At 34.3% G+C, this 26,968-nt stretch overlaps 4 protein-coding genes and 2 long non-coding RNA genes across 10 annotated transcripts in view; 2 read left to right on the forward strand and 4 right to left on the reverse strand.

Moving 5' to 3' along the window:
- The window catches only part of p130CAS (Serine_rich_CAS and FAT-like_CAS_C domain-containing protein p130CAS), an 87,980-nt gene extending 86,160 nt beyond the window's left edge, over positions 1-1,820 (reverse strand). The window contains exon 1 of the mRNA XM_086913128.1: positions 1,447-1,820. Coding sequence (XP_086769254.1) covers positions 1,447-1,491 — 45 coding nt within the window. The 5' untranslated portion in view covers positions 1,492-1,820. The remainder of the gene's footprint in view (positions 1-1,446) is intronic.
- The window catches only part of HLH54F (basic helix-loop-helix domain-containing transcription factor HLH54F), a 106,407-nt gene extending 88,475 nt beyond the window's left edge, over positions 1-17,932 (forward strand). Inside the window, exons 2-3 of the mRNA XM_003690632.4 lie at positions 16,125-16,448; positions 17,458-17,932. Coding sequence (XP_003690680.2) covers positions 16,125-16,448; positions 17,458-17,658 — 525 coding nt within the window. The 3' untranslated portion in view covers positions 17,659-17,932. The remainder of the gene's footprint in view (positions 1-16,124; positions 16,449-17,457) is intronic.
- On the reverse strand, positions 7,669-14,198 carry Yeti (yeti). Of its 3 annotated transcripts, none has more exons than XR_015293601.1 (4): positions 13,904-14,194; positions 13,157-13,549; positions 12,081-13,063; positions 7,669-8,812 (listed from the first exon to the last, which is right to left on the reverse strand). XR_015293601.1 is itself a non-coding variant. In XM_003690639.4 (3 exons), the coding sequence occupies exons 2-3, from the start codon at positions 13,518-13,520 to the stop codon at positions 12,549-12,551; spliced, it is 879 nt and encodes a 292-aa protein (XP_003690687.1). In that variant the 5' UTR covers positions 13,521-13,549; positions 13,904-14,198; the 3' UTR covers positions 11,604-12,548. The 3 variants fall into 3 exon arrangements, 1 of the variants encoding a protein (XP_003690687.1); XR_015293602.1 differs by lacking the exon at positions 7,669-8,812 and adding an exon at positions 11,604-11,839; XM_003690639.4 differs by lacking the exon at positions 7,669-8,812 and having other exon boundaries at positions 11,604-13,063; positions 13,904-14,198.
- Positions 8,796-11,867, forward strand: LOC116415497 (uncharacterized). 2 transcript variants are annotated; one of them, XM_086913130.1, is made up of 10 exons: positions 8,796-9,418; positions 9,560-9,640; positions 9,726-9,830; positions 9,959-10,018; positions 10,189-10,447; positions 10,591-10,694; positions 10,765-10,833; positions 10,903-10,975; positions 11,072-11,103; positions 11,364-11,867. In XM_086913130.1, exons 2-9 carry the CDS (start codon positions 9,588-9,590, stop codon positions 11,096-11,098), a joined length of 750 nt encoding a protein of 249 aa, XP_086769256.1. In that variant the 5' UTR covers positions 8,796-9,418; positions 9,560-9,587; the 3' UTR covers positions 11,099-11,103; positions 11,364-11,867. The 2 variants fall into 2 exon arrangements, with proteins under 2 accessions (XP_086769256.1, XP_086769255.1); XM_086913129.1 differs by lacking the exon at positions 11,364-11,867 and having other exon boundaries at positions 11,072-11,333.
- Positions 17,933-19,173: 1,241 nt separating the features above from the next.
- On the reverse strand, positions 19,174-21,110 carry LOC105737296 (uncharacterized). Of its 2 annotated transcripts, XR_015293842.1 has the most exons (4): positions 20,168-21,110; positions 19,991-20,074; positions 19,760-19,875; positions 19,174-19,602 (listed from the first exon to the last, which is right to left on the reverse strand). It is a non-coding gene; the product is annotated as an uncharacterized LOC105737296 (long non-coding RNA). The 2 variants fall into 2 exon arrangements; XR_004226145.2 differs by having other exon boundaries at positions 19,760-20,074.
- A 932-nt stretch (positions 21,111-22,042) lies between these two features.
- Positions 22,043-22,866, reverse strand: LOC147656877 (uncharacterized). Its single transcript, XR_015293843.1, has 2 exons — positions 22,593-22,866; positions 22,043-22,472 (listed from the first exon to the last, which is right to left on the reverse strand). It is a non-coding gene; the product is annotated as an uncharacterized LOC147656877 (long non-coding RNA).
- Positions 22,867-26,968: the final 4,102 nt, after the last annotated feature.

Raw genomic sequence — 26,968 nt, forward strand, 5'->3', positions numbered from 1 at the left:
TCTTTATTTTTCCATCTTCTTCCCATTGTTATTAAAGAATAATGTGCATTTTCTTTGAAACGCTTATTTATTTCTATAATCAATGCGATAGGTTTAAAATAAAATCATAATAAATTTCTTTTTAAGATTAGAGCCAAAATTTTCTAACCTATTCTAATCGTTTACTTGAATCTTATTTTTTATGATACATTTTTGTTCTTGTTTTATTTTTATCAATTACATTTATTATAATTATAATTATAATTTTGATTTTCATCGAAATTGTAAAGAGTTCAAACGTAAATATAGAATTCAAACGAATTTATAGAAATAGAAAATAATATGAGTATAATTTCCTAATAAGATATTCATTACTTATGTATCTAGTTTCGTATACGAAAAAAAAAAATAAATTATTTCATCATGCCTTCAATAAATATTTTAATTATACATATTATACATCGTATCTTATTGCGATTAGTTGTAAAACTTGGAATTCTAAATATCTTATCAAATGAATACGATTCTGTGCAAGTTAAGAAATTGGAAACCCGTTTACTGAAACCCCAGTATGCAATATTATACGTAAATGACACAAACCGGGATCATGCGTTCAAAATAATCCGTTGGAATTCGATTAATCGATTTTGCTGATATTATCGATGAACTAACCTGTCATCCGTCGCTAATTACCACTGACGTTTATTACGTTGAAAAGGACTAAGGATGTAAGTGTATAATATTGACACAACGTGATGTGACATAAGGAACTTTCTGTTCCCACAAGACGATGTTCTTGAACCGGCAACTATGAACCGCAAATATTTGTCTTTTCCACGCCATCTTGACAGGAGTGGCACGCTGCTCCAACATTCACATAGTACTGTTATAATAGAACACTGCTAATACAATTTTCCATTTAATTTAGCGATATTCCCAACGAAATTCGTACATTTTAAACGAAATTTTACAAAACAATTATACCGCACGTTCACCTTTCACATGATTCGTAGCACAAGGTTATTCAACGAAGAATTTCACAGCCAGAATTTGGCGGTTACTAATGCCTTGAACTTGTCACTGTTAGTGAATCGATATAATCGAACGGTTATGTCTCGCACTTGTAATGTACTACGTGAAACTTTCGATAAAAAGTGACGAATTACGTCAACGCGTTTCACACAAATTTCTCCATACAGACGAAACGAGAAATTACGAAATAAAAAAAAAAAAAAAAACAGAAGAAGTAGAGCTCAAATTTGTTGGAGTATAGCTTACGCGTCAAGAATTCTTGGAATAGACATAAGCAAAAAACTCGCGTGTCACATAAACAGAACGTTCGTTTTTGACCGTGAGCAAAAACACAGCGACCGTGTATCGAAAGAAACGCAGTTTCAGGTTGAAGGTTACGCTCGCGATACGAGTGAAATAATGGAATAGTATTTATATTCAAATTGTATTGCTTACCTGATTTAAAGTCGTAGGAATGATGTCAGGGGTCTGTGGTAACATCTTGCCGGTGATCTATGGTCGACTGCCCCTCGAGTCAAAACGATCTTGCAGCACACGCGATTGGTAGCATAATATCCGGACCAAAGAACGGTAGAAAACACCTTGACAAAATATACACAAGGAATCGATCACGAGCGATTCGACACTGATCGTTTATCACTGACCAATATATGTTAATGCACTACTTATTTATCACCTGACGGTCTTTACGATTTCTTCGATAAAGTAAACTGATCGTTTATGAAAATACCATTGATTTTTTCCGCGACAAAAACTAAGCGCCGAAGCGAGAGAACACTCCCTTTCACCACGGAATCATGCGCGAGACTGACGGGTCCGGGCGGTGTAGCTGAGCCCGAGCATAACCGAACGGTGACGGAAATGACCGAATACCTATCATCCCCCCGAATACGCATACACCATGGTATTTCTGAAATTTAATCGCTATCGACTACCGATGAAGGAATTATCATAGGAATTGCTCCAATTCCTATTAGATATCAATAAATTAACTCTTTTCCGAGAAAAAGATCTAGTTTAACGAGTAAAATTTTTCCTACGTTTCAAGAGTGATCTATATTATACCAATTTGAAAATTTTACATTGATATTTTATGTTTTAAAAAATTCTAGATTCGACAAAATCATACGAAATATTTATTGAAAGACAAATATCGACTTATTATCGATACAGATAAATTCAATTGATAATATTTAACGTAAAACAAGTCATTAATCAATAATTTTCTTTTTTTCTTAATTCTTATCTCGTATTATCTATTTTTATTAAATTAATCTCGTTCTCTCGATATTATATATCTCCGATACGTTCATCATTAATATTATAAATTATATATAACGAATAGTATTACTTTAAATAAAGTTGCATATTATCTTCGTAGATATTACGTAAGAGTTGATTAACCTAATTATAAATATAACTCGCTTATGTAACTTATATATATAATTTATTCTACGTGATAAAATTAATAAATTCAACCATTCAAGTATTAAGAACTCGCATCAAACATACGCCAATTAAATTTTCTCATTACGATACACATTAAAAATAATAATTTCCAAGATGAAATGAACATGTTCGTCTTTTTAATCTCTACTACTTCTATAATAATATTCCCTATTATTTTTCCTATTCTTCCATCACACACCGTTATTTTCTAACATTCCACGCGGGTTAAGGACGAGGAAACTGTGTCACGTCGTTATTACATTATCGCACAAATGCAACACGTTTCTGCACCGCGTCTCACCGTGAAACCTATCCGAGGTTTGCGAATTAAAACATACTCGAACGCACGGATCTCCATCCGATCGTATAGCACGCGTACGGGAGCAGTTTATCCTACGAAAATACGACTTCATTTCTGAAGGAGGAGTCTGGTCCTTCATCAGAGGCTCGTTTGTATTCACTCTGTAATGGTTGCCTCGCAGGACGCATAATAGTCGTATCTAAAGAGTCGCCTTGCAGACGACTCAAATTCCTTTCTCCGGCCGCCGCTTCGCCCATACATGGAATTTAAACGCCGCTTCCACGAGACGAACCTTTGAAATTCGCGGAAACCTCGTTGAAAGATCAAACACTCTGGCTGACATTATGAGGGGTCGTCGGTTGTGAAAGCGACGAACGAAGCAAAGTGGAAGGACGAGATTAAAACAGGACCATCGGTGAAACAAAAGGGCTCGGTTAAAAATATCGGTTACGTCAACTGGACTCCTCGAAGTTAGCCGGTTTACAAATTGTTGCTTTCAATTCGTCATAATGACGTATCCGATTTCTAAATTAAATTAAAGTTTCGAGCTTCATTGTAAATTTTCTTATATGATTATTGTCAACAAGCTTTTTTATCATGTTTTTCAAGATGTCTAATGTATCTCAGGCTTAAATTCGTTATTTCGGAAAAGATTTGAAATTAGATATATCTCTTCTTTACACATTCTTTTTTTAATCTTTATGCTACCGAATGGAAAATCCATGAATCTTTTTTAAATCCAGCCACACCTGTTTAAAGTGCGATAAGAAGGAAGGTTACATCACGAGGTGTATGAGTCATACGTATAATTCTTATTCGACGAATTTTATGGATCGATGTTTCAAAATGAGTCCTTCGCCGTGGTGTAACGTATCGGAAACGAGGATACCTGTTACCGAAAACGGTCCATCCAATTTCTCACTCGGACCATTCAATTGTAACTCCATTGAAATCAACATTCCTCTCTGTCATTAATGGTTCTTTTAACTCAAGATAACTCCGTTCGCTCTCGCACTGTAGAAATTTGTAAATATCTTACTTACGTATCATACTCTGAAATTAAAATAATTAAAAGAAACTTTTAAAATTTTATCGTGAATAAAAATCCAAAGAAACTATAGCATTAATTTCGAAGAATTGAGAACAAAATAAAAAAAAAAAGAATCACTGAACTTTATCCTGTTCCCACTGCGATCAATCAAAGTCTACAAACTTTCCACTTTTCCATACATTCCAATTTCCCCGATATTTCAATCTAACAACAATCGATCTTCCTTTTTTTTTCTCAACCTTTACGCAACGCGAAAGATAAATTAATTACAAAAAATCTGCTCGGATCGATACTGAACCACTTTCTACTACCACCGACTTTCTTCGATCTACATTTTATCCGCAATAGAGAACGGTATTATCCGCGTCGTCGAGCCAAGCCACTTCCGGTATATGTCTCTCGAATTCCACGGGATTGCGATAATTCCAATGTCTCGTTTACGTTCACGTTGTTGGCTCGGATCGGTAACAGCGGCAGCCGATGTATCCTAAGAGGAAGAGCTGGCGCCGCGAAACCTCTAGAAGCCTATCCATAAAACATGCCCGGCTCCAATGAGTTGGACGAGGAGCGAACGTGAAAGGAGCGAGATCCGAGCTCTGAGAGAGAAAACAGACGGAGAATAGTCCATCTCTCTTCCCGTCCACTAGCTTCTCTTCCGTGGCCACCTAGGAACGTTTAACCGAAGGGCGCTAGTTTACACGGAGAGTGTAACGGAGGGACGTTAAGACGGGAAGAAAGATGGGAGATGGGAGACTGGTAATTCGGGCTCCATCGTGACGAGAATATTCGCTTGATCGGCGTCGAAAAAGTTAAAAATTTCGAGTAAAGTGAAGTAATTACTCGATTATTCGTTAGCTATTGTAGTTGATTCGTTCCTATGCATAACCTCGACTTTGTTGTTCGATGCTGCAATTATTATCGAAGCAACTTTTAATTATTTTATAATAATGTTAACCTCGACTATTAAATTTTACCCATCTCAATCGATGTGATGACGTAATGTAAATTGATGTAATGTAATGTAAATTCACATAACCTCGAAGCAACTTTTAATTATTTTATAATAATATTAACCTCAACTATTAAATTTTGCCCATCTCAATCGATGTAATGTAAATTTTCAAGTTTTGTTTATTCGTAGCTATTACAGTTGATCCATTCCTCGGCTTTGTTGTTTGGCTCTGCAGTTATTAAGCAACATCGAAGCAACTTTTAATTATTCGCAACTTAAATTTTGCCCGTAACTGCACTTAATCGATCGGCCATGTGTCTTTTCAAGTTTTTTTCATAATTTCTCGCGGTGTAATTATAATGCGATTGTTAAAATTTTGCGAGGATATACATGTATGTTTTATTTTCGGTCCGTTGAACCGAGTATATATTTTTCTAAGGAGAGGAAATATTCGTTTAATGGAACGATGTCAACGGTCGTTCGGCGATGAAATTATTTCATCTGGGCGAGCCATTAAAAGGAGCATGGCAACGACGATGCATACTTTGCGCCATGGGTCGGAATTAAGTACGAAAGGACACGGCAAAAAGGAGTCGAATGGTACCACTTCGAGCTCGTGACTTTCCTTTCTTACGCGTTATATCTTGGCGCGCATTAATTCGTGCCACGTTTCTTCTTCGATATAATTGATCCACATACCGATCCAAGTGCTTTTAGGCACGAGTGGACGTCTTTGCGTTTTCGAGTGGACGTCTTCTTTTTTACCTTAGACCCCCACGGAATGCGCCTGCCTCTTTCTTTGCTTCAATTCTAAACCACTCTGATTACTCTCAAAGAGCGATATTCAAATTTTTACGAGAGAAAAAAAAAAAAAAAAAAAATCTGCAATATATATTTCGTGGAACTTTCTTGAATTCTGAAAACACGAAGGAAAACTGGAACACTCGTTGTTAATAAGAAGTTTCTGCGGGAAAGAGTGGAAAATAAACTTTAATTCCGGACTGTTTGGCTGGCACGCAAGGTATATAAAACCAGACGTTGGAATCTTGGTAGTGCGAATCAATCTTATTGCCAGTCTCGTCTAGTCTGCTTCTGGCAAAAGGAATTCCTGGAATTTTATCAGTGGCGTATTCAAAAGCTACACTTGCTCGGCTAACAGCATCCTAGGAAGTTCGTTGTAAGGAAACGTGTCTGTTCACATCCGTGCTAAATGTTTCTTTTCGTAAAAGTTGTCTAATCTTTTAATTTCTAACAAACGATTTGATTTTTTGTTCCCAAACGCTCGTAAAAAAAAAAAAAAAAAAAAAAAACGATTCTTCACTGGAACTGGACCTTTTGAAACCGATATTACTTATTTTTGGAAATAAAATTAAAGAAAAAATATATATACGGTGTACGTGGATTGATTTTAAGTACGTTACGTCACTGAATTTCATCCCCAGTTTGGTCGAAAAAAGTCTACGAAACCGGAGTGGATTCTTGATCACGAAAGAGGGACGGCGATGAAAATAGATCTTCTTGTTTTTGCCTTTGAGATTCCTTCAGGTGCGCCGAAATTACCCTTATCCCTAAAGAAGGCATACCCGAACAAAAATACAGTATTAATTATCTTCCGTTTGTCACGTTGTTGTTCGTCTCACGACCAAGAAGAGGCACGTACCTCTAATTAACAATTGGTATGTAAAACAAAATCAAAAGAAAAAAAATATAAAAATTAGAAAAATTAAATATCGTTTTACAAAATAAAGACTTACAGATTATATAATATCATTATATAACGATTATAGCATAGTTTACCTCAATAGAAGTCTCATTGCTAGAATATTAATTCAGTTTGAAAAAAAAGATTAAAAATTTTATTTTCTCGATAAATTATATATTTATCTTCTAGTTGTAATTCCTTATTACCCATTATCTCTACCTTTTTATGCGTACCCATTAGATATTATAATTAAATCCACAACTGTTTACAATTCGTTCGATAATCTATCTATCGATTCACCTTCTTCTCTCGAGAAAAACAGAAGAGTTTTCCGATTCTGGAACAGAATTAAACAACCCCAACGAAGTCATCGTTCGTTTCCTTCTATGCCTCACATACGTTTATTATAATTCCTTTGTTGAACGTAACAAACGTTCCTTTTTGTACAAAATAACACCTCCACCCGCAAATTTGCTTTTAGATCATCCAACGTACGACCAACCGTGCATAATTTACTTTGAGGGTTCGCAGCGCTTTTTATTATCACGGTCCCTTTGTTTTTATGTTATATTCGATAAAACGCGGTGTGGGAGAGGCTTTTTTTTCTTCTTCTTCGTGACCATTGCGCGTCAATTGCAAACACTCCCTCCCTTTCGTCGTAATTATCCGCAAAACGATGAAGGAGGTTCAAAGTTTCGTTCCTAGTTGTCGCAAGAAACGCGAAAAGGCGATTTTCCACGACGCCTTATATAAAACGCACAATCACAGTTTTGTCCAATAAAGAGCACAAAGAATATCTTTTCACGCGTGTCCATTACGGAACTCGTGTTGAAAGGCTCGTTTCGCTTAAAAATAATGGTTTTCGTGTTGAAAGCTCGGTTCAAAGCTCTTAATTATTAACACTTTGCACGATACTTTGATCGATCTCTCCACAAGTAATTATCCGTTACGTTCTGTGAACAACCGATTATTCTGATTTTGCTTAACTATATATAATAATGATTAAGTATTACAAGATTTTTATTTATAAAATCGATACATGAATTTCGACGTCCTTCGATGGAAGGCTAAAAAAATTCTGTTCTGAGGTGAGTTATAAATTTCTTATTATCCGCTTATTTTTTTTTTTTTTTTTTAGAAAATTATAATCATCGAGATAAATATAATTATAGTGGCTTTGAAGGATAGAATAATTCGATCTCTTCAATTGTATATATTTCATTTTATTCTTCATTTTGTGGATAGAACTGGACCAAGATAAGTCCTTGTTTGCAAGATAATTAGTTTATTACAATTAGTACAGATATTAGATTTATCATTCCAACACGCATCATCATTTCCAATATCATTCTAATACCGAGTCGAATCAAGTGACTCGAACGACAACATTTGACCGAATCGAGACGAAAGTTTCCGAGTCGTTTTCAAGTCAAATTACCTTCCACTTGAATTTCCAATTTCCGCTCGCTCGTCAAATTCAAGAACTAACTCCGCCCGATCCGGACAAAGAGACGCTTTCAACGTCTCGATCAAACTTAATCTTACCACGTGTATGCACGTGCGCTCTTCTGCAATCGGGAAAGTAACAAGTGCATTCTCTCTCTCTGTCTCTCTCCGCCGAAGGAGGAGAGGTGCGTTGAAAAGAATGAAGGTTGGCCAAGGAACGAACGGTCGAACAGATATCCCGGCTCGTGAATAAACTGCCGATGGCAAGGCCACGACTAATGGCCGCCAGTCTGGCGTCGATATTCCCGCTTTTGCACACACGATCCAACGATCCGACGTTCTAACCTCCGCTTCGTGTGGCTTCCTCTTTCGCCCGCCCACCTCTCCTCGCTGATCCCAACACCGTCCAATCGGTAATTCAGTTTTACGACGCTCGCGACACCTTCGAGATCGCGATCACAGAAAGAAGGAAAAATGGAAAATAAGAAAAAGCGACGTGGCCTGAAGCGCTTGAAAAATTTGCGACTCACGGCATTCGCACGCGATTACTCCACTCGATCCGCTGGTTTAATTGATTCGACGTGTATTTGCCCGCCTTGATTTTCATCGTGATACGAAAAGTGGATTTTAATAAGATGTTTTTAATTAATAGATGATGAGAAACTTACAAAGGTTCGAACGAGATTTTTCTCGTCTCTTCTTCTTTTTCTTCTTCTTTTTCGATTTGTAAGAACCACGAATTTGAATTTCTCGATGTGCGACATTCTCGTTGCAGTGTTTGAATTATTCGTGGAGATTATGGATTATTTTGGATTTTCTTCTCTCTTTAAATCCTAATTCGGTATCGGTTTGAAAACGAACATTGATTTTCTGTTGTAAGAGAAATATAAATTTTCCTTCCTGTAAAATAATCATCATGAGAGAAAATGTTGGATAAATTCGCGGGGCGAATAAATATCGTAAGTTTGATAAATGTCATGCGTTTGATTTTACACGCGATGCAATTAGTTATCGCGAAGATAATGACAAACGGAATCAAAAATCAATTGTACGATGATTGTACAGCGATCGTTCATTATGTCGTTATTATAATAGAATTAGATATTCGATACGAGGGATCAGATACTTAATCGACCGTTCAGCTAATGTCGAAACGTCAAGATAAACGTATGTTGACAGATCGCAACGTTGCGAACGAGATATTATTGGATCGATAGTTTTCGCGATAATTGAACTCGAAGCGTTCGGAAAAAAGATATTCTCGACAAGATCACTTTGTTACAAAGCGATGCGTAAAATCAAGGTTAGGTCATTTACATGGAACTCGCGTTTTTAAATTATTAAAAAAATGATAAATTACGACGAAGATATATTTTGCACCGATTGGTATTCGTTACTAAAATGAGCAAATACTGTTTAGAACATGTACGTTATAATAAAAAGAGAAAGAAATGTTGAGGTTTACGTCCTCCGCGAAATCAGGAGGTTAATGAAAAATCTACACAAGTAAGTGATCGTTTAAATCTTAATCTAGCAAGCAAGACATCATTCTTCGATGATAATTAATAATATAAATTTTATTCCATCTAACAGTAGTAAGATTCGTATTATGTGTGTATATATATTTCATCTTTGAATATTTATCAGGTTAAAATTTGAAAGAGAGTAACAAAAAATGAAAAAAATATGTAAGGATCCAAAATGTCCGGCAAACCATCCTTGTATAAAGTATTATTAAAAATTATTTATATATATATGTATTTTTTTTTTTTACGCGTAATGTAAATTTTATACAAAAATGTTATCGTTCAAGGAATTATAATGCGAGTACTTCGACAACTACGTTAATTAATAACAAGAAAAAGAAGAAAGAATTAAAAAAGCAGAAGAAATTGAAAAAAAAACCGAATAATTTAAAGTACGTAGAAAAATTTTTTAACAATTTAGCAATCCTTTTAAAAATTCCTATTATTTTTCATACTTGAAGGAATGAAGAGAACGATATATAATTTAAAAATTGTTTAAAAATTTTCATTTGACTTTTAGCAAAAAATGCCAAACTCCGAAATTACCAAGAGAAAGTACTACATCATTGTCGATATGTCGGTGAGAGGATGATAAATAAATTATAATATATTTATTACATCCATCTGTATACTTTAAAGAAAAAGGAATAGTTTTGTCAATCCTCCAAGATTCTTATTTCTATTCTCATTTCCTTAAATTTTTTGTTTTAGACACAATTTGTATCTAATGTCTTAATCTTTGAACTACAGAATTAATACCTGCAACTCGATCGCGAAACCAAAAATAATGTGCCAATGTCCGAAAAGAAAAATTCCCAAAGAAAGTAAGGCAAAAAAAATAATTGATAAAGTAACTCCAAATTCACGATGCATGAAGATTAAAGATCAACCAATTTCTTGTATATGCGTTAAAAAATCCAGTTCAGAAGACTTAAAAAAATTGTGCAAATGTTCGTCAACGTGCACATTTCTTTCAAAATACAATGACTGTTGCTGCATAAGGGAAAAAGTAAACGAAACAATTATGTATCGTATAAAATTATTCATTATTTTTTTATAAAAATCATAATCGTTATATCGAAATCAAGAAAGAAATTCATTCACGAGAATATAGCGATAATACGATCTGATAAAATTCAATTTCTATTTTAGATAAAAAAGAAAAAAAAGAAAAATGATAATTCGATAGATTATTGCTATTCTAATAAAGAAATGCCATTTAAAGGAACATTATGCACAAAATACCGTGAACAAAGGTTAGAATCATTAATGTAATAAATATTTTTATATAATACATGAAATAACGTTTTCATACTTGAAATTTAGTCCAAAGAAAAATATATTTGTCAAAGGATTCTCCAAGTTACGTAATAAACTACAAAAACTTAAAACTCGGTATGAAAAAGTAATATACACAACACGATTATTGACAAAGTATCGCTAACAACTTTATTTTTATTTTAGTAAAAAAAGAAAACGTGAATATGCTGAACACCGATGTTGTGGAAATTCTTTTCGAACTCGAAATCAAATTATGGTAAATATTTGTGAAATTAAATGAGAGAGAACAAACGCGATAATAATATGTAATATTATACTGGAAAAAAATTAAACTCATATTCTTTCATTTCAGGAGAAAAGGAAAGTGAAATTTTGCTAATAAAGGTAACGATGAAAACGGTACTTCTGATAAATATTTCGTCTGTATTTGCTTACAAAATCAATATAGCTGCTCAAAGGCTCGATGTATAAGCGAATGGGGTTTCTTTGTGTTGGTTATTATATAGCACGAAATCCACTCGTATACAACGGGACTAAGAGATATTTTGAATTTATATTGGCTTGTATAATTACGTAATAGTGAAATTATAAATCGACTTGTATGAAATATTAAATAAGCGTCCAATGTCAATCATTTCTTACAGGATGTATAGTAAACTTAAAGATTCCTTTATGCTAAAAAAAAAAAGGGGGGGAAGAAAAGTACATCGTCAAGCGAAGGACGCAACATAAACAACAAACAGTAAATAATATATGTTTGATGTTTTCAATTACATATATATATACATACATACATACATACATACATACATACATACATATATATATATATATATATATATATATATATAAATCGATGCTATTAAGCCATGAATATAAAATGGTTTAAATATTTAACGTATATCTTTATTTTTACGATGTTAAATAGTCCATAGACATAAAGAAATTTCATACACATCCGTAAGATATTATTTTTTATAAATATCCTAGAAATTGTAAACCTGAGCTTTAAAAATTGATTTTTTTTCAAATGAATTATCAATTGAATCATATTGACATGTTATTTTTCGCAGATACGCCATGTCGTAATTTTGTGAATAAATATGATAAATAGATATAGCTGAAAAAATATAAAACAATTACTGTAATCTCTCATTTGTAATTCTGTAACAATAATCTAGTTTTTCTATCTCGTTTATCTCGTCTATAAATATAATAAAATGTTTCTCGTGACTCGCCCAAGGCAGTGATCGTAAATGAAGAAAAATGTCATGATTATTTCTAAGGCATACATACTCGAATACATACTATGTATGTATATATTCATTTATCATTCAAACGACATTTTATTAAATACCTACACTAATCTATACTGTCTCATCAATCATCCTTTCTTCCACTGAAATGGAATAAAAACACCTCTGGAGCTTGTTTATTGTTAGAATATATATCGTCGGTCTCCGAAGCACCAAGCTTCAAACATCCTGCTTCGATGCGAAGTTCTGTGATATAATGGATCGAGACAACGCTCGCAGATGATACATTAAACTATTACATAACGTACTATATTATCTTCGATACATTGGAATGATCAGTCTCTTCTCACAAAATTGGCTCTCAATCGTTTCTTAACCAGATCCAGCCGATTGTCAAGCCAAGCAATCACATTTTTATACATGGCATGAGATATTCAGTAAGAGTTTAAACAATTCGAGTAAATATGTACTACAAGCGCCAATAATTGGCAATTCTAATAAGATATTTTTCTCAATACCATTTCTGGTTCTCATTGTTAGGGAAGATATATATATATACATAAAATTATAAATTCACCGTGTACTACGTCTGTTTGCATTACGTAATTGCTTTTCAATTTCAAATTGTCGCAAATCTGCTCTTTGCAAGAAATCTTGACGTTCTAAATATCCATCCTTGCCTTTGTTATGAGTACTAATTTCTTCCTCCAAATTCTCTTGTTTCTTATAATTATCCCAATCTAGTTTGGACTTTTCTAACGTACTAATTTTTGCCTTCTTCCCTAATTGACCAAGGACAGAAGAAATACCCCCTAAACCAGCCCGCTTGAAACCTCTACCTCTTCCAGATCCTCTACCCACAGGAGATCCAGAATTTCCTGTTTTCTCAGAATTCTCAGCAGAGGATAGAGATATTCTTGCTTCTGCCGAATCTATTGAGACTTCTTTTTCTACTTTTACTTCTTCACCAGCAAATTCAAATACTTTAGTTATTTTTACTTTTTCTTCCACTTTTGGCTTTTCTATAGATGGAGATCTCTCTTTAGATTTATTTGTTATATTTTGTTGCTTAGGTTTAGGTGTCATTGCTTTAAAAAATACAAAAAATATACAATATATGTTAATTATAATTAATTAATTATAATTAATTAATCATTAAATAGATAATTGAAATCAATTACCTGTGTCTTTCATAAAATCAGCCCAAAGAGAGTCAGCCCTTTTTTTCTCCTCTTCTTCTGTAAGCTCTTTTTTCTCAACAGATTCTTCTTTTTGTTGTTTTTCCTCTTTTTGATCATCCTTATCCTCTGTTATCTTTTTTCTTGTTCTTCTACGCTTTCTAATTTTAGATTTTATAACTTTGTTTTTCTTTCTTCCTCTTTTCTTTGTCGTTTCTCTTTGGTTTTCATCATTCTCATCTTCAGGACCACTCTCTGCATCACCTTCAGATTCTACTTCAGATACTGGCTCACTGTCTGCACCATCGGGAACATAATCTTCATCATCTTCATCAGAATCAGAGGGCAATTGGTGTTCTTCAGTCATATTTAATTAAAATTTTATTTGTAATATAACTGTAAAATCATAATATTATATTCTTACTAAAACTCGATCTAAATTAATTAACATAACGTTCTTTGTTTTTTTTCTCCATTATATTATTAACAAAGAAAACTTTCCCGTTTTACATTATTTCGTGTAAAATTTTAAACGAATACTTAATTTAGAAGTTTTTACAACTATTTACGTAACATTCATTAAAAAAGAATAATTTAGATAACATATAAACAATTATTGATTTCGTAATATTGAACTTTATCACGTTTCGTATACAAATATACAACCTAACCTCTTTAAAGCATACATAATTACATAAAAAATCAGTATCAAATAACTTAGTTATTGATTATTACTATTTTGATACTTACGTATTTTCTCCAAAACACGACCTTTCTAAGCTAAAAATTCAGTTAGACAATGAATCACCTTCGGGAACTTTCGTTAAAATATTCCGAATATTTTGTTTCCTTTGTTCTCTTCCAATTAATTCTTATACATGAAAAAATTTGAACTAATATTATTAATATTTTACAAACACGCAAAGAAATACCACTACACGTGAGAAAATCACAAAATGTAACGACCGAAGAACACGAATCGACTCGCGATTCGCAAATGCATTCGTATATCACCAGCCATTTTTAACTTGCTCAACGAGCGCCTTCTTACGGTAAAATCATAAACCACGATATTACGTTCAAATTTGCAACAATGTACATATAAATATGTACATATAATATGTTATGTATATTATAAAAAAAATTGTAATTAAATAATAAGAAAATAACATTCTTGGATCTTTTACGTATCTTTTACAAATTCTGTATAATATTCTGTATATATATAATAAAATTTAATTAGGATGATTACAGCGTCGACATCTATATACAAATATCCCCATAAGTATAGAATACTGAGGCGAAAACCATTAGTAATTCGTGATTTTCCATCTAATATTTTTTTGTTTATGCCTAAAGATCTTTTCTTGTATAAAAAAAATTAAATAAATATATTTATTCAATAAATATTTATTTCTTAAAATCTAGTTTAGTTTATAGTTTTCAAGTAATAAAGAATATAGTAAAGAATAAAGAAACGATGCAAAATTCTAATTTTTCAATGAAATTCGATCTTACTTCAATTTTTATGCTTTTTTTTTTTTAAATTCTAATTCTACACGGATGCACATACTTACAAATACATGTATATATATATATCTTGAGAAAGAAACATGACCAATTACATAGAAATGTATCGAATTGCGAAGGAACGAATTTGTCGAGCAATAAGTCAACTCCTGCTTCAGGATGTTAAGTAGGATCAGCAGGGTTCACCGCACACCTCATATTACAGGATCCATTTCGAATCCTCCTTTCAACGAAATGGTTGACAGCCCGTTTACAAGGATTTAAATACGATTAATGGATCGACTTTTTTTTTTTTTTTCCTTTTAATAGAAATCTCTGAATGAGAAAAAGTAGTAATATTAGACAATAGGAAAATAGATGGAATAGAACTTTAGACAAATATCTTTTAATAGTTTATGAAATAATTCATTTATAATTTTCTCCAGTTCCAAAACTTTTATGCGAATTTATATAGAATTTCTCAGAGATGATTCACGAGTAATCAAACAAATTAATTTTTATATGAATATAACATATAATGCTCACGAACTGTTGTTTGTGCGAACTGAATTTGCGTTTAATAAGAAAAGAACAAATTGGATCATAATTCGAATCAATATTCTTCTTATTAGCGAATAATTCTTTCATTTCTAAAATTAATCGCATCCAACTTTCGATCCACACGCACAACATTTGATTAAAATACCGAGGAAGATCGTAACTAATTACAAAAAAAAAAAAAAAAAAAAAAAAACACGACATCCGGATATCCGGAAGAAAAAATTCAGAGCAAAAGTCAATTCCACACGAAGAGAGAAAAGAAGAAAAGAAAGGCTATTCGGAAAGAGGACAGAAGAGGAAAGGATGGACCAGGTGGCTGCAGATGACGCACTTACCAAACGATTGGACGAAAACCCCCAGGAAAAGCGAGGAAGGAGGACGTGGCCAAGCCGAAGGAAGACACTTTTCGTGTTGAGAAAGCTCCGCCCGATTTTCAGACCCGTCCCAAATCTCCCTCTTCTCTGCCAATCCTCGTTTTCTTTCCTCTTTCGTACCTCTCCTCTCGGCGTCCTCCTCTTCTTGGCCGAAACTTTTCACGTACGATTAGTTTCGCGCGAGCGTCGCGATCCATCGTGACATTCCATTAATACTTTCGAGCCGAGGGAAAGAATCAAATCAACGTCGCAAAAAAAAAAAAAAAAAAAGGTGAGGTGTTTCGAACTTTCACCTACTCGAGGAGGAAGATCATCCTCCAATCAATCAATGATAATATCGCATCGCATAAAGATTGCATCGATTACATCTTTGTTTCCTTCCTCCATGAAAGATGGTCGAATCAACGATGATCTTCGTTCACAACGGCTCGAAAATAATTCTCGATCGAACGACTTGTTTGTCAGCTGAGCGGATAAAATGGTGACGACAATCGGGATAAAATGGTGGGATTAATTAATAATTGCAGAGGATGCCACGCAAGCGACGGGCCTCGACGCCTTCGCTGGAAGCCGACGAGGAGGAATTCGCCTCTGAGGAGAAGTACAGCAAGGATGATTTGGAGAGTCGTGCACCGAGGAACGCGGCGAACGCGAGGGAACGGGCTCGAATGAGAGTGCTGAGCAAGGCGTTTTGCAGATTGAAAACGACCTTACCTTGGGTACCAGCCGACACAAAACTCAGCAAGCTGGACACCCTCCGCCTGGCGGCCACCTACATCGCCCATCTTCGAGCGGTTCTCAGAGACGACACGGATGCCCATTCCGAGACCAGATCTTTGTCTTTGGCGCTGGTAAGCTTTTTATTTCCACGACTTGTTCAAAACTCGACTCGATTTGTTCAAATCGTTTCTCATCCAACCTCGTAACGACCTCGTTAATGACGCGTTGTTTTATTTTATTTTTAGATCAAATTTCTTCACGTTGATTTTTTTAAAATGATGCGGTTATTTCACACGCTTTTGTTTTGTTTTCTTTTTTTTTTGAGAAATTCCGAAATTGTCCGACCAATTGAAACGACTCGATTTGTCCAAATTTTTCATCCAACGTAACGATCTCGTTAATGACGCGTTGTTTTATTTTATTCTCAGATCAAATTTCTTCTTATTTCATGTTGATTTTTAATTTTTTTTAAATGATGCGGCTATTTCACATGATGCGGTTTTGTAATTTCTTTTTTTTTAAAAATGGGTCGTATATCGCAACATTGTTTATGAAAATTGATTATTATTATTATTATTATTATTAAGAAATTTCGAAATTTTCGGTATTAAACACGAAGCGGAAAATAAGTGGAGCGTTGGTATTTTTTATTCGTTTTTTTTTTTTTTTTTTTGCATAATTGCAAAATCTTTCGCGTCACGATTAAAGAGCCGTAAAATAACAAAGAATCCAGGTGGATCCAGTCGGCGTCATAACGTCATTTTCTTAGAGACGTTCTCTGTTTACGTCTGTCCAGGTGGATCGAATCACTTTCAAAGCTTCCTCCACATCCTTTTCCACCATTAATTCTAAATTAGTACCATTATTTGAAGAACGATCGTTTATATCCGTTTTGCATTGCAAACGAATCGAAATTGTATTTTGCCTATTTCTATTCTATTCTTGATCATAGAATTGTTAAGAATAAAAATTACAATATATTCGAAAATATTGAAAAAGTATCTCAAAACCCCCCTCAAAAGGGGGGAAAAATTCTTTGAATTAACAGCTACTTCGATAATTCTTCTGGAAAAATTACTAATTAAAAAAAATGGAACTTTTATAAAAAAAAAAAAAATCTTTCTCACATGTTTGTCGTAGTCATGGCCGTTTACTTTTCAAAGTGGTAACGCTTCCATGTTGATGAACAACAGTTGCAACGTATCATCGTCAACCTCGTCGAGTCCTAATCAGTATCGTGGTCAGCAGGGAGCACACGAGATCCAGAATTTCCATCACTCTGGACATCATCAAGGCATGCCGCTACGCCACAATCACGAGTCGCAGCTTTCGTATTTCTGAATAAAGCCTTTTTTATCATCGAGAAAGGAACGAGAAAAGAGCATTCTGTTCGCGAGCAAAAAAAAAAAATTTCCTCACTTGCAACAGCGCTATATTATATATGAATCATGAAAATGAAAATTTATATTTATTTCAGAGTGCCTTATCGTTTTACTATTTATTGATCTATTCATTTTAAGGACAATTATTATTATAATATCTTTAGATTTAGATCCCATTATTGTAACCAAAGCGTAAATACTAGTCCAATAAAATATTTCTATACAGTTATAAACTGCAAATATTATTTTATATATCTTTTGGAATTATTAATTCCACGGTCCAATTTATGCAACGCGAAGAAAAATTAAATATAGAATTGTCTTGATTTTATTAATTAATAAATATGTATAACAATTTGATAATCGTTACAGATATACAGGTTTTTTGATATAATAATTTTATTTAATCCGAAAAATATTAATTTCGCGGAAACTTCAAAGTATTATTCGAAAGAAAAAAAGTTAATGCGGCTTCCGGAATGGAAACAGAGGAAGGACGTGGTAAGGAAAGAAGGATAAAGAACATCAAGTTAAATAAACAGCACGAAGGGCCTTTTGTGTAAACCTGAAACTAAAATAATATATCTCGTTCTATCTACAAATCGACCAAAGACGAGCGTATCGTTTAGGGCCCTCATATGTCAATACAAACCACCTCTCGGATTTTATGAATCATATATTTCTCCGCATTTGTATATGCTCACCGTTTCTTACAAATGTTTTTTACTTTTATTTTAACCTTTGTGAATCTCTTCATTTCACGCGAATTACCTTATAGGAAATCTTCTTTTTTCTTAAAGAAAAGTATATATTATAAGAGATATATTAATAATGTCGATCTTTCTTTTTTAAGAAAAGAAAAGGAAGAAAAGGAAGAGAAGATTTTTAATCGATAAGTTGTAGAACGATGCGATAAAGTTAATCAGAAATCGACACCATCTTTTAAGCGCATGAATTTATAGAGTAACTGTATAGAAAAGGAAAGCAAATGGTGGAAGAAGGATGGAAATAGGATAAAAATTGTGGAATCAGCACCATCTTCAGAATGCCGCGAATGAAACACAAGAAGACAAGAAGGGTAAATATTAGGAGAAGGATAGAGATAGAAATAAGAATTAACATTCAGTACCATCTTTCGAATATAAAAGACACTATTCGAAAAATAATCAAAGATGGCGCCAATTCTTCATTCTATCTTATTCTATTTTATCTCCTTCTGAAAAGATATCTCTCGTATTCAAGAGATGGCGCCATTTCTTAATTCTTATTTTATCTTATCGTACTTACGAAAAAATACCTCTGATATTCAAGAGATGGCGTTAATTGTTATTTCTTATCTTTCCCTCGTGTTTCGTTTGCGGCACTCTGGAGATGGCGCTAATTCCACAATTTTTATCCTATTTCCATCCTTCTCGTATTACTCGCTCTCCTTGTCTATAGCTACTCTACAAATTCATACGCTCGAAAGACTGGATTGTCGATTTCTGATTAACTTTATTGCATCGTTATCCAACTTATTTGATTAAAAATCTTAATAGAATTTTTATTCGTCGCAAGTACATCTTACGTATATTTTTTATATTCTATTGCTTTCATCCTATACAGTCTATTTTAACAAAGCAATATATAATTTTAAAATAACTAAGAGAAAGAACGAAAGAACCTGTTCTTCCGTCATTGCACGGAAATTATCGTTCGAATCTTCAAGGAATGTCATTGTAACACAGTGCGTATGCGAATCCTGAGGCGAATTCCTATCATTGATGATTGAAAGAAAAATGCATACACGCATCTTTCTTGATTGCGATCAAGGCCTCTGGAAGTCCTCGTCAATCGTTTCTTGGAAATATAAATATTGAATCGTTTCAAAACGATTTCTTTGTGTAAAGTCTCTTCTTCTTCTCTTCAAAAATTAAACAAAATTGATCCGATATCATTCAATAATTATTATACGATACAGATAAGAAACACAATTCTTACTAAATAGCTTATTTATTTTATTCATACGCGCGTTAAAAAGAATTGAATTAAAAATTATTTATCAAAATAACGTAACTTACATAGTTATATTCCCAATGTTTAACTTCGCTTTGATAAGTGCTTGCGCATTAGCACTGTTGATTCACGGATTCAACTTTGCGCGTCATAATTATTGTCGCATTAACGATGGTCACACCTTCTCGCGTTAAAAATTCAAATGATTTGACACATATGTTTTTTTTTTAAGCGCATCTTATATAACACTAGTTCAATAAATACTAGTTTCGATTCATTTGAATAAAGTGACTTACGATTACCGCAGGATATTCTTGACATCGTTTCGATGGACACCATGCGATATCGTTGTTTCAAAGCATTCCTCGAGATAAATATTTCTGAAAGAAAACGATGATCAAAAAACGATTGGATTTATTAATCCAATCTAATCAACTTTTATCATAATCGTAAAATTTTCACAATTTTTATACCTTTATATAAATTATTCTTCGCCTAACCTCAAAGTTTCGAGTCGGAAAAAAATAGGAAAATGTTTTTTGGAGAAACGGATTTTTTCGACGGATCTCAAGGATTCAAGCGTTCCATCTCTACATTATTACACACATTCAATTTGCCTGAAATTTTTTCCCGCGGAGACCACTCGTGTAATCGTTCGAAACATAAACGACATATTTTCTTAAACGATAGTGCTAGACATTCATAGTCCTTTAAACCCGGGGATATAGTTGCGTATACGTGTGCAGTCGTTACGCGCGGTTATGCGCGCGTATACGCGGCGCGTTTAAATTCAAACCGTTCAATGGTCAATAAAAGTTTATTCCTACACGCGTGGCAATGAAAATTTATCGCATGGCTGTGATATCATGCGAAACGAAACGCAGGTGCGCCGGATCGTTGCCGCGAATTCACTTGTGGTTTCTACAAAAACATAGAAATGCGCGCCCCCTTTCACGCCGGCTCACCGCCATTAAACCGTGCTCCTCGGCCTTCCTTTTTTGTACCTTAAAAACGATGTTTTCGATGTTATTATGTAACTATTTAATTTCAACTCATTCGCGTCCTATTGTTAACGCGTCTGCTTATATTATTTTATACCTTTGGCAGAACGATGAAAGGAGAGAAGGCATTTAAAAAGTTCGCGGAACTTTAACTATCGTTCCTTATAGTTTATACTTACATCGTTTCTTATAGTTTATACTCGTAATCCTTATTTTAGAATATAAAACTTTTACTGTTATTATTTATCGTTGCATAAAATTTAAAGATAGGGGAATATTTAAAACGTTAAATCCTGTAAAACGGCTTGTCTATGTAAGAGATGCAATTTCCATTTGACAAAGAGCGTGATTACGAATCAAGTAATTTCGCAAAACGAAGTTTCCTCGAAAAGCCATGAACGGAAATTACGCTTTGCGAGTACTGTTATCGTGTCCTGAGAAAAAAAAATGACCACTGATAAGAACACACGTGTTCGAAAGACGAAACGATCGCTCCCTCGAGTCGTATTAGCTCCACGCAATCGAGGAATGTCGCCTCCGTGCGAGTGCAGAAGCACCTAAAATTGCGAATATATGTATATATATATATATTTCAAAACTTGTGAAAAGTAAGTGTTTCTGAGTCACGAATTTTTTTATCGTCGCGATAAAACACGCTAGCAAGCGTGTCGTAAAGTTGACGCAAAATTGACTAGGAAAAGAAAATTATTCCAATGTAAGAAGATTTTACATTTGAAATTGAGAAAAATCAATGGATATTGTATTCAAAGCATGAAAAGTATTTTATTTTATTAATTTTTATCGAATTACAAATATTTCCAAATTAATTGATCGTAAATTCGATCGTATTTCGATGAAGAAAAATTATTTTGGCATACATTCGATCGATCCGAGAATCAATCTTTGTGTATCGTCGTTATTTTTTCTTTTTCATCAAGAACACGTCCTAACGTTCTACGATCAATTCTTTGCAATTTAATCGCCAATAGAACTAAAAACTTAATGACTTTCGATAATGTTCAATTGATTGCAGAAACGATTAAATTAAACGATTTTCTAATAATAAATGTACAATGATGCAATAAATACATAATCTTGAAATTTTATTCCCTACTTGAAACTGAAAGATAAAAGCGATATGTATCAAGATGTGTATATACCATACGTCATTGAAATCGCATTAATCATCTGACTAGTAAATATACAATTATCGATAGTAAACAATCGAAATTCAGTAATTCATTTTTATAGTCTTAATGATTATTATCGGTGATACGATGATTACGCTTATTTTTGCTCGATAATAGCCACGTGTCGAGTTTATAAGTAATATCAAGTGCACGCGTACTCGTTTTACGTAGGTTTATTTTTAAAAAGTTTTAGAAATGATCATAAATGCATTAAACAAAAAAAAAAAAAATTAAAATTATTCAAACGTTTTGCGATCATTCGAAGAATGATCATAACACGAGTGTTATACGTGATTCGAATGCTAAGTGAATATTGATTCATTCGCAACTTTTAAGTAGGTACATTTATTGTAAACCACGATTAAGATATCACATCGACCCAATATGCAAATCCAAGCCACTGTGCCACAAATCTTATATCCGCACTGTTATCGTTCTTGTTAAACACGTGACAATTTCATGTCTATAATAAATTAAATCCGCTAAAGCTGCTGGTATCGAACGATTATCGAAAAATTGATCACATTTCGATCGAATAAGTGTTTTCGACAAGTTGACACGTAATTATATTACGCAGTATTTTAATTCTAAAAATTAAATCGTTCATCATATTTAAATATATCGATACACTTTAACAACTAGGTTATTTTTTCAATCAAATAATCAAGTTTATAAGCAAGATTACAAAATATAAAGGTTAAATTTACCATATTGTTTAAAGTTATGCTATTATTCATTCGAAAGATAAATATAATCTCGTTAACAAGTATGCAAAATTGAAAAATTATACAATTATACAAAATTGAACATAAATCCGTTTGGCATAACAAACATGCAACGCGATTATTTTTATTTCGTACGACTCACTTCTTCCATATTAGAAATACGACCACTTCCTTCCTGTTCATGTAAAGGCATTCCTGCCAACGTGCTAACAAAAATTTCACTCGATTAATTGGACGATACACGTCACATTTTACTGTCAACCAATCACAATTCTCTTCCAAAAAGCGTTGATCAAACTTTTCGAGAGCGAAAATCAATCGATTCTCGAATCTTTTTCAGACTAATCTGAAAGGATCGAATACTTTTTTAACCTGGAAAATTTTACACTCTAATCCATACCGCCCGTCCGTTTTTCGAATAGCGTTATATACTGCCGAAACACCGATTCGACGTAGGTACTTAACAGGTATAATAAATGTAAGGTCGCGTAATTTGCATAACGACCTCACCTAAAGTCACGGTCGTCGTGTAGCAAATCTTATAAATATCACGTGGAAAAGGTCAGACATCGAGGAGAACGGTGAATAATCGTGTCGCATTGGTCGACAATGGCCGCGGACAATGGGTGTAAAGGTAGAAAGTAAAGGCGTATTCGTCGGTCTGCAATCTGCTCCCCGAATCATTACGCTTGGATAAACCGCTTACATCATAATCAGCCACTCATTATACCTTCCCTATATTACTCATTTCGCTTCTCGGGGCATTCGCTTCGTTGCATATTCACGAGCGATCTTTTACGACCGGCAACCGGTGCATTTTGTTTCCTCTTTCGTTTCGAGGTATTCCAGAACGAATACCTCGCGTATGTATGTGTGCGTGTTTGAATTTCGTTGCATTTGACATTCTAGAAACTGAGAACATTGATCTTCTATTATGGTCTAACTTTTACAATTGGTATTCCTCGAGAAAACTTATTTTTGATTATTTATGTAGAAAAATTACTTGTATATTTTAATATCTCGCTAATATTCTTACCGAATTTCACACTGCTACATTTACTTTACATTTACTTTATTCTATTAAAATACGTATGAGAAAGAAAAGAGAGTCTTAAGTTATTGTAAAAGAGGGAAATATTGATTTACCTTTGTCATAATTGAAAATTACAAGCAATTTTCCTAATAAATTCCTATTAACGAATTTACGTTCCGTTTCGTATCGATCAAGAAGTTTCCTGTAAACCGATTGGGAGAGGATATAGGAAGAAATAGATTTTTCAGGAATCCGTGCTGCAAACAGGGTTAGTTTGCATGAAAATGTATCGCTTGAAATGTCGTTGGGAGACGGGGAGAAGGCTCGTAAGAACGGAAAATGGGCGCCGATCGGTGGCAAAAGCTTGGCTCGATGAGAACGTTGGCGTGCTCGCCGTTGAATCGCAATTACGGCCAAATGCAAATTACCACGCGAGCTCTGATGCTCGCTACGAACTGGTTCAACGTGTCATTATTGTTTATTAGCGCGAACGCTTGCTTCTTTCTTTCTCTCTCTGGTGCTCAACGTCATATTAAGAATAACCGCGAGGCCATATACGTACGTTGAACAATAATCCCACGCTCTTGCCTAGTAAGGTTTCCTTTTCCTGCGGACGATAACGAGGGAAAATCGTTCTCTACTTTTGACGTGGAAGTTCGTTTGTTACGCGCTCGTGAAATTCGAACTACTGAAAATTAAATATTCTGTTAAAAGTTGTGTGGAATTAATTCTATTCTATCGAGACTCGAGTGAGCGTGCAAAATTGTAGAAAAATATCATTCGAAATTATTAAAATTTCTCCCTGTTTGATCATGTTGACGGTTCAATTTACGCGTTGGCGAACGATGAATGAATTTCCACCGATTTTTCACCGTAGCTCAGCTCCTTTCTACTACGAATGGCGCTCGTGCAATCGGATCGAAAGAAACGCGAGACCGAGAGTCAACAACAGCTTGTAATCGCGCGAATTAACGCGCGTGAGTGCCGGTTGAACGCGACACGCGAGTGTCTATTCTTAAGAACTCCCATTGATATGCAAACTCAGCCACGGGTTGGCGCGCGCTAGATAAGCGTTATCAGCACGGCCTACCTACACACGCGTAGGCTCCGCGTGTACGTGGCGTTTCGAACAACTTCGTAAAGTTGTACTCCGATTACGTTAATTAAGTATCGTAATTTACGATTGCTCTCTGATTGAAAACGTTGATCGTGCCACCGCGGATGCGTCTCGAATAAATTCACGTTTCGAACTTCTCTCCCCATCTTTGCCCCAATTTATATTCACCGCAATTACAATTCCATCGGTTGAAGTAAAATTTCAACGTTGAATCGAATAACCAATTTTTAATTTTTAATTTTAATTTAAAAATTCGCTAAACACATTGTTGAAATTTATCCTGGAACGTAGTAATACGTCGGTTCTGAAACGGGGAACGGAAATAGGAAACATAATCCGCGATTAGTAATTACTTTAACGGCACTTTCTCGTCCGGTTGTCCTCTCCGTTCCGCTTTAAACATCCGAGAAAAGAGTTCCTCCGTTGCTAGAAGAAGCTGCTAGAAATTGAGGCGACTTTCGTGGACGAAAGAAGAAGAAAAAATCAAACGAAGATTCCAGGTGTTCCAGCTCATAAAATTGCTGAAAAGAATTCTTTTGATTTCTTTTCTCGTCGAATGGCAAAAGAATTTTAAAAATGAATGCCGGTAGTGAAAAAAACTTTTATGTAAAAACTTGAATGTAAAAATCTTTGCACGAATGGCAAAAAATATATGTATTTTGAAACGACGGTGATAAAACGATGAATAAATCAAGCAAATATAAATAAAAAAAAAAAAAATCGAAAAGGAATATGAACGCTTTGCAAGGTGTTACTTATCGATCGAACGTCTAAGGATCGATCTGAAATATATGAAATCTAATATCCATAACCTGCGCTGGAAATAGCACCGACATGTTGCGATATCATCTGTTAACGACTCGAATCACCGACGAGAAAATAAATCTTCCGGTTTCGATCCATTTCTCTTATTTCTCCTTTCTTTTTTCTTTCCATTTTTTTTTTTTTTTTTTTTTTTTTTTTTGCGTTTCTCTGAAACTGTGAGCAAAAGTAATTGAGAAATTAACTTTTTTCGACTCGATTTCGCAAATGAGGAATAAAATTCATTTCTCTGTCGCGTGGAATACTTTATTCGATTAGAAAATGATAGCATCGAACGATTAGAGTTGGAATAACACCGGATGTTTTCAAGATAGCGCGACTCGAACATGTGGAATAAATAATGGGTTGAAAACAACTCGTTCGACAATGGCGTTTTTTTTAAACCTGCTATCGATGCTCGATCGCATTCAATGACGTTTTAAATACCAATCTCTCGTTGGCGCTACTAAATCGTACTAAAAATTGATCAGAATTGAAATAATTTCCATCGATTGGTTCACACCCAGAAAGAGTTTACCTCGAATCTTAATAAGAACGTTGAACGTACATTTCGTAATTCGATTTAATTTGGGACCTAACGTAATCGCGATTATACATTCGGATAAATAAATCTAACTTTCTATCTCCAATTTTTCCCTCCCCTCCCCTCCATTTTTTCCCTCCAATGTAATCGAATTCAGCTTTTATTTACATAACAAGCAATATTATCGTATCGTTTGAAGAACAAGTATCCTGTAAAGAACCGGTAGTTTTTAGAAAATTATTGCAATTTTTTAATCGATCCTTGCAATTATAAAATAAACAACTTGATTATTTAACTCATAAGGAAATCGCATAGCCAATCAGCCTTAAAATATAACACACACACACACACACACACACATATACACAAATTATTATAATCTCTATATTCATTAACGGTAAAATCTACAGAGATGAACAAAAAGTTACAATTACGTTTCAAAATGTTGTACCCTAAAAAATTATTATACCTTCGTATCTCGCGATTAATCTCTCTGAAACCTGGGTACTCGACCTTTCCCCCCCGAATTTCTCTTCTCTCGAAATTGCTCCATCACGGTACGAAAACCGTGTTCTAGAACCCTTCGCCTTTCCAGATCGTCGTCTACGATCTAATCGGGAGAAAGTTGTGGAAACGAAAGAAGAAGAAGAAGAAGAAGAGAGAAAAAAAGGGAGGAAAAGGAAAGAGGATGGCGAAAAAGGTAATATAATCCTAAGGTGGAATCGGACGCATGACCTTTTCGGTGGCGGCTCTCTCGGTGGTGGGAGATAAGGACACACGGGGAATGCACTGGGCCGATTTGTGCCCGATGGCGGAAGGGGAGCTGGGTCTTAGCCGGTAGGTGCGGCCCTGACTGTCGGCTC

This window comes from Apis florea, unplaced genomic scaffold, assembly GCF_048593485.1.
Source record: "Apis florea isolate Af1SG1 unplaced genomic scaffold, ASM4859348v1 contig_3496_pilon, whole genome shotgun sequence".
Taxonomy (NCBI): Eukaryota; Metazoa; Arthropoda; class Insecta; order Hymenoptera; family Apidae; genus Apis; species Apis florea.